Source organism: Vulpes lagopus, chromosome 17 (genome assembly GCF_018345385.1).
Source record: "Vulpes lagopus strain Blue_001 chromosome 17, ASM1834538v1, whole genome shotgun sequence".
NCBI lineage: Eukaryota > Metazoa > Chordata > Mammalia > Carnivora > Canidae > Vulpes > Vulpes lagopus.
The window spans coordinates 9,850,431-9,862,514 of record NC_054840.1 but is presented as its reverse complement, the minus strand read 5'-3'; the positions used below and the strand labels follow the sequence as shown (position 1 = coordinate 9,862,514).

General features: G+C 35.2%; 1 protein-coding gene across 2 annotated transcripts in view; it reads right to left on the bottom strand.

The window, feature by feature from the left end:
• ZBBX (zinc finger B-box domain containing) overlaps positions 1 to 12,084 on the bottom strand; it is a 107,237-nt gene that overhangs the window by 92,611 nt on the left and 2,542 nt on the right. For both annotated transcript variants that reach the window (XM_041731940.1, XM_041731941.1), the window contains exons 2-4: positions 10,057 to 10,170; positions 7,480 to 7,570; positions 1,097 to 1,145 (exon numbers count right to left, since the gene is read on the bottom strand). In XM_041731940.1, coding sequence (XP_041587874.1) covers positions 1,097 to 1,145; positions 7,480 to 7,570; positions 10,057 to 10,170 — 254 coding nt within the window. The remainder of the gene's footprint in view (positions 1 to 1,096; positions 1,146 to 7,479; positions 7,571 to 10,056; positions 10,171 to 12,084) is intronic.

Sequence of the window (12,084 nt, the reverse complement as noted above, 5' to 3'; positions counted from 1 at the left end):
AAAAAAATGTCAGGCCAATCACATGAAATACGATGTCCAGTTTTCTGACTGATGAAATAATGAACTATGCACATTTCTAAATTCTCAAAGAGTATTTAAATATTAATTGTCCAGTAAGAATGGTGTGCAACCAAGTCTATTCTTCCCAGTAAACCGTGGAGGCCACAGCCTGCCTCGCAGCCCCCTTGGCCACAGGGCCGCACATACCGGCCCACACCCATTCTGCTTAAAACTCACTTGAATTGGACATTTGAAATTACAGAATGTTAAAAAACTATGCTCTTGATAGAATCCTTATGGTTCCGTCCCATCTCTAGAACAAACTAAATGAAGCTTACATGGAATAACTTCTATATTGAATGTTATATGTATTTATTTCTAGAATTTGTTCTACCAAGTGATCTTAGCCATTCAAATTAAATGTACTTATCCGCTACAAAAAAAAAAAAATCATTTCTTTTAGAATTACTGTGAATTCAAAATTGTTTTGGGGGTTTTGCTATTGTGAAATTATGTATTAAAATATAAAACCATTTTCAATATTCTTTTCGATTCCGGGAATTAAATTTCAAAATATAATTTTACACGGCTAAACTATCTTCCTGGTTAAGAGATTATGTAATAAAGTTTACAGAAAGCCCTCACTTTTGAAAATGCTATTATCATATTTGACGTTTTCTGATGTTTTTTGACATAAAATGAGGTTGTCCCCCCACCCCGAAAATAAATGAATTTGAGTATCAAAAGTCATATCAGAGTCATCATTTGGGGGGGGTTGACATAAAACGAGGTTGTCCCCCCCAAAAAAAAAATAAATAAAATGAATTTGAGTATCAAAAGTCATATCAGAGTCATCATTTGGGTTTTTTTTGACATAAAACGAGGTTGTCCCCCCAAAAAAAATAAATAAAATGAATTTGAGTATCAAAAGTCATATCAGAGCCATCATTTGGGGGTTTAGAATCTTTATATTGCATGAACAATTCTGGCATTTTAATGTTCTTTAAAGATATAAAAGATATATATCTTTCTTTCTTTAAAGATATAATTTTAATTCTATCTTTAGCATCTAATAACACAGTGGCAAACTGGTTACCTTGAAGTTGCTCCTTCAGTAATTTTAATTTCACTTTTCCAGCAGAAAGCTGTATTAATGAAATAGGTATTATTTGTCAGGTATACATTCTCTTCTCCAAAGAAAGTTTAAGTTACTAACAAAAATATTAGAGACACAGCATTTCAGTGCATCTTGAGTAAAACAAACATTTTGAGAGAATAATACAAAATTAACAGAAAATCATAATTAAAGCATATATAGAACTGGTAATTAAGAGAACATACCAAAAAATAAAAAAGAAAATAAATTTTGGAAATACATAAACCACTTTTGAAGACATGCCATAAATTATGTTTCAAACAAAAATAATTATACATCATCATGAAATTATTTTAGGAAAGCACTAGTGTTCAAATACTGTTAAAGGCTCAGTTAAGCCTGTTCTATCTCTGCTCTTTCTGAAATACACAAAGTCTAATATTTGGGTAGACTAAATCTAAACTGAATTCTGACTGAGCCACTCTGCTTACATAACCGTAGAAACCAATATTATCTTATTTGTCCAATTTAGAGAACCACATGCTTAAGCATCATAGATTTAACCTTCAATATATCGGCTGTGATCCCTGACTTTCTGAAGTTATAGCCCAAATATTGAGTAAATAAGCTTCACTGTTAGATGTTTCAAATAGTTACTTAAAAATCCTTGGATCTTAAGATTTTTGTTTTTGGTCTTAAGATTTTAAGACAAAAAACAGACTCACCAATTGTATGTACTTGCCTTAGTCTTATTAAAATCAACATTCAAAGTACACAAATGAGCATGAAGGAATGGTGCACATTTATACAGACCCTGTCAATTCAAGCCTAGTTTTCAATTTGCAATTTGCATGCTCAATTGCCCAATTTGTACATGAGAATATGAGAACAACGGTTGCCTCTATGTCGACGGCTGTACCAACTGCAGTCATCTTTGAAAATTTAGGCATAATTATTCTCAGTGAATCTAGTGGTTTTGCTTCAAAAGGGCATATTTTGTTCACATTCTTTAAGTAGCTGCTCAGATGCTATGTACCAAACACAGCAGAAAAGAAAATAGGATTGAAATAATCAATTTTTATGTGAATCACACTTTTATTTTTAAACCGAAAATGTTATACAAGCTACAGATAATTTAATCTCATTTTTCATAATGAAACTATCCAATATTATTACCTTAATGATACATCTGAATTGCAACATGATCAATGCGGTTATAGGCTACCTGGGCAGAATGGCTACGCCAGAGCAAATTGAACCCATTATTAGGGAAATTTTACAAGTTGTTTTTATTATTGTGAATATTTTTCTGCTTTATAAATATGGCCATATCTACTTCAAATGATTCAAACTGCATAAAAATATTTCAGTGAACAAACTGCCAGTTGCTATTTTTAGGCAAATAGGATTTCCCCCTATGTCTGATTTCCATCTGTTTGGGAAAGAGTTGAGGGCAAGGTAGGGTTGGACCAGGGATACACATATACCACACACACGTCCATATGTATATACACATACATGCACGTAAGAATGTATATCCACAAACGTGTATATCCAAAACATAAGGCATTCGATATCTTGATATGCTGCATGAACCCACTTATGCCTCTATCAGTAGATGCTGATGGGATGCCATTGGGGTCCAGGGTGGTTTAGTAGCTGTACCATACAGACACATCACCTGGGCCATTGGAACCAGGCTATGCTGTCATCATCAGCCTCCTTGGCATTGACAAACGCCTCCAAACTCCCACCAATTCCCTAATCTGCTGTGCTGGGCCCACACTCCTCCCGTGAGCCACCTTTTCAAATATTCTTATTCTTAACCCAATGAGCTACATAACCTTTGCCATTTTCTATGGTCTGTCCTTCCATCCTGGTTCCCTGCTAGTCCACAGAGTCCTTAATAAATAGTCATTTATCTTGTGCCTTAAGCCTTTCCTTAAACTATCTCTTGCAAAAGTTCACATTAACTGGACTCACCTTTCCTCAGATACGACCTTGTCCAGAGAACTATCCAGAGGAACTAGCTGTATTTCTCTCCATCTCAGTTCTGGGTGATGACCGTGGAGGCTTCAATGTTCATGGTCACCTGACATCCTGATGCCGAAAAACCCTCCAATATGTTGACTACTATGAACATCTAAGTGCCTTGTCAGTCACCTGACCATTATGACCAAACCTTAAACCTAAGCAGCAGGCTGTATGACCACACCTTCAAAAGCCCAAACTCAGAGCTTCTCAGTGCTAACCTAGATCAGCTTACCTCCTTCCTCCTAGACCTCTACCTCTCTCTACCTCCCATTGTGATGAAATAATCCTGACTGGGTCCCCTACAAATCCACGCTCTTATGGATCTTCAGCAGTTTACTTATTCATTCCATGCTAAACCTCAATCATGACTCCCTCCGTGGCTACATCCAACTTTCTCTATACCAAAAGACCCATATTCACCCCATTTCCCTTCCTGATTGTGAGCAGATGATCCTGCCAGCATACTATGAATGCTGAGGTCTTCCCATTAAAATCTTTCCATGGCTTCCTTCCTCATCTCCTGTCAAATGCAATCTCTAAAATGTCACCTTTGCTGCCACCTATTTACTCTTCCATCTTTCTTAGATACAATGTGTCCTCCTTCCATTGGTTAAGGCCTTTGTAACGAGCTATCTCTTCAAATGTTACACCCCAGGAACTGATACCTCTCTCATTTGCATCTTCAATCTTTTCTCCACTAGTGACTCTATCCCTCCGCTACAAACTAGCTCACACGTCTTATAATAATGATTATAATAAACAACATACACTTGATTCTTAAACAACATGGGGGTTGGGGCACCAAGTTTTGACCCCCCCAAAACATAACTGCTTAATAGCCTACTTTTGACATAACCAGTCGATTGACACATACATATTCTGTATATGTATTATATATTATATTCTTAAAATAAAGTAAGCTAGAGAAAAGAAAATGGTATTAAGAAAGTCATAAGGAAGAAAAAATGCATTTATAATACTGTACATACATTTGAAAAAATATCTGCTTATTAAGTGGACCTGCACAGTTCAAACCTGTGTTGTTCAAGTGTCAACTGTAATAAAGTCTTTCCTTGGTCCTGTTAAATCCTTGAGAGGTCATCCACCATCCTCATACTCACTGCAACGTTAACTTTTTACTTACTGCCATCCACCCTTATTTCTGTAACCACGTGATATCTATTTTTCCATCTAACATCAAATCAAATTCAGTGTTTTTTAAAAACTCTCATTCTCCACAAACATTTTAATGTGATTTGCAGCCAACATTACAACTGGTTTCACACAAAGAATCTCAACATTGCTTAAACTCTGTGAGGTAGTTAAAAAGTATGGTTATGTATATTTACAAATATGATAACAGAAGCTCAGAGAAGTTAAGGGACTTGCCTAAAATCACAGAGCTAATAAAATCAAGATTATGATCCATACAGAGTCAAGATTATAATCCATATAGACAAACAGAGGGTTTCTTGACCCTGATACCATTGACATTTTAGGCCAAATAATTCTTTGGTGTGAGTGCTGTCCAGGATATTGTAGGATGTATAGCAGCACTCTTGGCGTGTAGCCACTATCATTAACCAAACACCCTAAACCCTTGTGGTGGTGATAACTAAAAATGTCTCCTGGGAGGTAAAACTAACTGCTGTTGAGAAGCACTGGTCTCAAATCACAGTCAAAACACTCTCCTTTACTTTTGTTTTCTATGAAATTACATTACTTTGATGCTACTGCTACCATCCTTCCTCTTCTCAGGCTCCCTTTACTGGAGAGCTGGTAAATCACCTTAGAACCAGCTTGAAAGCCTGCATTCCAAATCTTGGCCCTGATGCTTGACCTTGAGCAAGTGAATTTCTTTGATGTTAAATTACTTCATCTGTGGAACTGGAAAAATAACAACTGCCTCTAAGAGTGATATAAGCACTTAATGAGATAAAACAGGAAAAACAGCTCAACTGTTGACTGGTATAAAATAGATAGTGATTATCAATATTAAAGTTCTCTTTTACTTCCATATCCCTTAAGCTTTATCCTTCACACCTGTCCTTTGTGAGCTCTATCCTTTATACCTTTCTTCTCCTTTTTTTATAAATTCTTAGGAAGTACATTTATTCTCTTGGCTTCAACTAACACATGAAAAGCCAAACAAAACTCTAAATCTTCAAAATGTGTTAGGTAGAACTTAAGTGTCCTCAGAGAAAGAAGGAAAGAGGTAAATAATGTGATGTGGGGATGTGTTAATTAAGCCTAGGGGGGATATCTTTTCACAATGTACACATATATCAAATCATCATGCTGTACATTTTACATTATCTTAAAAGTGTAATTATCAATTATGCCCCAATAAAGCTGAGAAAAGAAGGGAAGGAAGGAAGGAAGGAAGGAAGGAAGGAAGGAAGGAAGGAAGGAAGGAAGGAAGGAAGGAAGGAAATTCTAAATCCCCAGGGTTTTTTTCTACTTCTCTCTTCTACCTCCTTTTCAATCCAAACTGATATCAGAAGTCAAATGACTTCCTCCTTTCTTTTCTCAGTGTTTTTTTGGTTCCATAGTTTTCTTCATATTTCTTCCACTACATTCTAATTCAGACTCTTCTTATTTGACCTCTAGATTCTTTTAGTTGTCTTCTAAATAGTCTCTCTGCCTCTATACTAGTGGCCTCCAAGGTATCATGTAGACATGTGTGACGGAGCTCAGGAAAAGACCAGAAAGTAGAAACAAAGTATCTGTGTTTATGTCATCCTTAAGTAATGTCCATAATTTGTTTTACAATGCACATGGTATATTAGTAAACTATCATTTATATAATAAATTCAATTTATAAATAAATAACAAGTTCATGTATAGAAAAGTCCATGGTCAAAATACTTTATTCATTGATATGGGACATGATGAAAACAGTTTCCATATCATTCTATCTTCTATTTATAAACTCCTAATGCACTGGCTATTTAGACAAGATCAGCCATCATAAATCATCACCTTAATCTTGCTTTCCTCCTGCTCAAAAGCTGTCAGGGAATTCCATTCCCACAGTAAGAGTCAAAACTCTCAACTCTGATATTTAAGGCCTTCCCTCCTCCTCAGGCTCACTTTCCACACCCACCTTCTACAGCTCCCTAGACCCCAGGCTTTCACATCTTCTGACTCAATTATGAGGCTTGTGGGGCCTCGCATCATGACTTATTCATCATTTTTCCCTTATAAAGACATCTAGTAGACTCAAATATTTCTGGAACTAAAGTATTTTTTCCCCAAACATAGATGGTTCAGATACTAAATGGTTATGAAAAAAAATGACATACTGACTTTTCCTATTCTCATATGTGCATCATCTTTCACATTAGATGAGGATCTTCTCAGGGACAAAGATAATGCACTATGTGACAATGTAGGCACTTAATAATTGTTATTGAATAAATAAGTCAATAATCACAGAGTCAGCATTTTTAATATTTTATATATCAATAACATCTGATACATGGAATACTCAGATCATGAAAAAATGGGAAGTGGATTCTAAAACTTTTAATCCCAAAATTAAAGAAACATATTGCAGTAAGAGAATGGCACTAAAGAACAAAAGGCTTTTTTGAAGGCAAAAAGGTTAGAATCATCAAGTAAAATGTTTATAGATGCCACTGGCCCAAAGAAAGTTCAATGATAGGTATATAAAAAAGAAAAAGCTATATATTTTAAAATTTACAAAGTCACGGATCTCATACTAACTAAACAATCCAGAAATAAAACAGCTTTCCTTACATAGAGTCACTCATCTGGTTTTAATCTTAAATATGATGTAATGTTATATTTTATAATATACAGTAAAGATGAAGCAATTCTACAGCTGGAAGACCTGAAAGCATTTTTTTCTTTGGGTATCTTCACATATGGAATCAATAGTATATAAATAATAATCATTATTCAAGCAAAACAAACAGATTAAACAAATGTGATACAATAAAAAGGCAGGAAAAAAAAGTCTGTCCTTTGTTACATCAAATAATTTGGCTTTCATCGTAATATAAAACTACATAGTTGTACTGCACATACTTGAAACCAGAACTGAACCATATGAAAGAAATTCAGTTTAGAAAAATTCTACTCAAAAAAAAAAAAAATCTACTCGAGGTGAATTTTTAAAAATCATCTTGCAGATGAAAAACAAAGTATATCTGAATAATGAAAGCTACAGATTAATCCATAAAATTGATCAAAATCCAATAATATGCAGTTGTTAAAATAAGAATAGTAGACTCTTAAGTATGGAAAGGAATACAAGATCTGAAAAATTAATTTATATCTCTTCACTGAGTAAATTCCCTGAGAACCAAATGGTATTTTCTTACCTTAATAACATTTCCTTTATTTTGTGACATCATGTGTGATTGATTACCCAATTTTCCCAGTTGCCCAGATTTCCAGTGATATCCACTTGACCTTCAATACATATAAACAGAAGACAAAATGTAATTACTAAATACATTTCTCCTTTTAATGAAAATAAATATATTTTCCTTGTTTCAAGAAATGAAATTCAGTCATTAACATGTAACAGACCACCACAAAATGAAAATGAAATATCAATAATGCCACAATATCCTCAGTAATTCTAAAATATAACTCTACCATATTTGAAACTTCTGAGAAGAAATGAACAAAAGTAAAATGTCCAAACACAGATGCAGAATTTCATTTTTTAGACATTTATGATGATTAAAGACAGTTTTATGGATTTATAGGAAATTTTACAGATTGTCATGCAGTCTTAAAAACTGGTCTACAAATGTAAAGAGGAAAAGGAAGCAAGACAATACTCAAAATAGTTGGCAGATCTACTAAGTGATGAATTCCACATTTAAGACGACAAATCAGCTCCCACATTGAAAGGTAACAGAGATGGCAAAGAAGGCAAACTGTTTAATTTCTAGTTTTCCAAGAACTTTTGAGTCTCAGAAAATTTTTTGAAGTTAACAAGGCAAAAGTTCAATTTTCACTTAAAAAATAATGAGACAAAAACTTGCCCAAGGTCACACAGACAATAAATAATGAAGTCAAGTTTAGAATACTGGACTTCTATCTTCCTGACCAGTGAGTGGCAGGTTCTCATTCTGGCTATGACATTTAGTATCTATGTGATCTTAGAAGAAAATTTACCTCTTCTAAAAAGTCAAGCATTAGGACATTTTTTAAAACATCTAGAAAAGGTTTTTCAGCTAATGAAAACCCACTCTTGGGGCTGATTTCTGGACCTCTGATGCACAAATATTTCATGATCCACTGAGAAGTACAAACTAAATTCACTGGATCACTAAGAGAAGAGCAGCAAAATATACAATATACTTTGTCACCTGAGATGACATACGACATTGATATCCTTGATTAGATCAATGTTCTGGTAATTAGAGAGGGTGTGTGTATGTGTCATGAATATGTTTTTAAGGAATCAGACTCTAAAGATAAATACAACTGGAGTTACTGTAAACATCTGAATTTTCTTTAATGGCTCAGAAGGTATTGCATGGATATTTGATGATATCACTTGGATATTTCATAAGACTAAACAAAAGCTAATTTAATACACAAAAAGCCTGGCAATATTTAGTACCAGCCAAAGCACATGAGATGGGCACTGTCATTCTCTATAGGAGAAAGTTACACATTTTTGAAGCTTATCTGAAAGACAATTTCTCCAGTATCTACCAAAATGCAAACTGCATATATACTTTGACTCACAATTTAACTCTTGGATATCCTTGTGTATGCAAGCACAAATATATATATAAACATATTCACAGCAGCATTTATAACTGCAAAATAGAAAAAAATAAATAAATATCTGTAAAATACACAAATATCATGTGCCATTAAAAGAAAGGCATCATGGGATGCCCGGGTGGCTCAAGCGGTTGAGCATCTGCCTTCAGCTAAGGGCATGATCCTGGAGTCCTGGGATCAAGTCCCGTGTCAGGCTCCCTGCATGGAGCCTGCTTCTCCCTCTGCCTGTGTCTCTGCTTCTCTCATTCTCTGTGTCTCTCATTAAAAAAAAAAAAAAAAGCATCAGTTGTGTGCTGATGTGGCAACAGCACTAAGACATATTAAGTAAAAAAATAATAATAGGGTGTGAATCATTTTATAGATCACCTCACTTGTAAAAACATAAGACATGTCAGATATACAAAAACACATTCATAGAAAATGTATACACACACAGGTTTATACAAAGATATTAGTGGGGGAAAAAGAATTTAATTGTTAAAAACAGTGCTACAAATGGGCTGGGAGTCAGCCTAGAGCTAAGAAGAAATAATTTCCATTATATAACTATCAGTTCTGTTTGGCTTTTATCATCTGTATTTATTAGTTTTATAATAAAGGAAAACTCCCAGTAAAATTAGTACAGATACAAAGCACAATATTAAAGAGTGCTCATTAATAAAATTTCAGCTAAGGCACATTTGTCTAAAAATATTTTAAACATACTTGAGGGTTTGAATGATTCCTATATATGAACATGTAAACCCCTGTCCCAGCAAAGTATTTTCATAAATAAAAATGACCTTAAACACAAACTGGCAATCTCCTACGGATGGCAGTTTTATGAGAGCAAAGGCCAACTTCTGCATTGCTGTGCTAAACATCCCAGACTTTAATGGTTCCGAAGAGTCATATAAGAGAAATAAGAAAGTGTAAGACCAAATAAGGTTCAAAGGAAACAGAAGTCATGCTAATGTTAAAAAGGAACATGCCTTAATGTAAAGGACACAAATAGAAAAAGCAGGAGAAATTTAATATTATTTGTTCATCAGGAAAAGTTAGAAAATTCTCATTCAGGGCAGATCTTTGTTGGAATGACAATAATATACGAAATAGTTCTCTACTCAATTCAGTTCATTTCTCTATAATCCCCTAAAAATGTCACCTACGCTCTTTCTTCCTTTTCTTTGCTCCGAGCTGATTGGAATTCCTGTAGTTTCTTTTCCATCTGTTGGTTCTCCAGTTCTAACTGTACCTTCTCCAATCTCAGTTCCCGAGCATTTCTGAGTAAAAGTCAAACACAGAATGTTCATTTGTGGTAAACAAACGAACAAAAAAAAAAAAAAAAAAAAACCAAGTTAAATAATTTTGGTGTCATCTTTTGCCCTTACAATTATGAATAGTAAATAAGTGATAAAGTAGTCCAAGGACTTCCTTTGGAAGTCTATTGGTTTCTATGGTTTCTTAAGTTAACATTATCTTCCATTAACATTCACCTTAACGTATGTATATTTTCAAACTTCAGATTTTTGGTTTACCTACTACAGTGTTAGAGGTTTCAAATCATAATTCACTTTCCATATGAACCCTGTCCTTATAAATGCACAAATATCTATGCTACACAAATAGAAAGTAAAAGAAAGAAAGATTTTCTAATTTCCGTACTGTCTTTCCTCTAAAGAATTCAAGTAGTTCGAAGCATACTGTTTAAAATAACTGTTTTTCTTCTTTATAGACAGGATACACATTTTTGCTGACCTGATCATCTTAGAAACCTTCAACAAATTTCTACCTCTGTGTTGTACAAGTACAATAACAAAAAAAAAAAAAAAGGCAGAGTTTGTTTGGGGCCTATTAGGGAGAAACCATCTACTGAGGTTCTCAGTATAGGAGCCATCAAAAGGATTGAATGGGAACTGGGCCAATACCACCTATTGTTTCCTCTGAAGGAAAACAAGAAGAAATGAGCTTTTCGAGGACAGAGAAGAGTCCCTTTACAGATTCTTGAGCAAGAGATTTTGGTAATAATATCTGAAGCTCATCAAACTTTGACACAAGCCATCTCCTTCATTTTATGCTGCTGGTCTCTTGTCAGTATTAGTCACTGACTCCATCTTCCATAAGCTTATGCCAACCCAGTTCTCTAGCTTTTCTCATCTATCATCAGTTTAAATCTCTTCCTCTATTATTATATTAGTGTTTGACTATCTTCAAATAATCCTCATGCATACCCAAGGATTCAAAGGCCAGGAATTAAAAAATAACGAATAATGGGGATCAGAAAGGAATTAATTTATAGGAACAGTCACCAAAGAGCAAGTGGGTCAAAGATACGTGCCCAAGTGGACACTATCCAGCGAGACATACGGAAAGTGAAATAAGGCAAAGGCTGCCAGAAGGTTCAGAGAAGCTGGCAAAATACTGAGGGAGAGGGACTATTTTCATTATATCTGCTCCACAAGGAATAGTTCAGCCCCTAGGATACTGTGGTGATAGGACATGTGAAAGTACGTGATAGGATATGAGACCCAGTAGAGCTTCCAGTACAGACAGGAACATACACACACAGACATGCATGAAGGTAAACAAAATAGAGTATAATGGTGTTGTCATTGGAGAAGAACATGGAGGTACCTGAGCACAGAGAGGGCACGTACCCAGCCGATGGGCCTGCAAGAGCAATTCCCGAAGAAAGAAAAGTCTGAGCTGATCCCTACAGGATGAAAGGACCTAGCCAGTTACAGGGAAATGGTGAGAGCTGTGTTCCAGGAAGAAAGAAAAGTGTAGGCACTAGGAGACACAGGTGATGTGTGGGACAAGGAACAAGAGGTTCCACGTGACCAGGAATTATGTACAGGATGGGAACAGTGGCAAGAAATGGGACTGCTGAGGTGGAGAGGGGCCAGATCATGAAGAGCCACACAGGCCATGATGAGGATTTGTATTCTATAAGAAATGAGAATTGCCAAAGGATTGTAAGAGAATGGATCAGACTTGCATTTTAGAAAAATCACTCTGACTGCAGAATGGGAAATTAGAGGGTGTAAGGCTGAAAGGCAAGGCAAGGCAAGGCAGCCAGTTGGGAGACTATTTCAGTAATCCTAATAATAGAGAGATGATGCTGGTCTGACTAGATAGAGACAGTGGAGAGAAAAATGGGAGCATTTGAGAAATATAAGGAAATAAAATTAACTGGA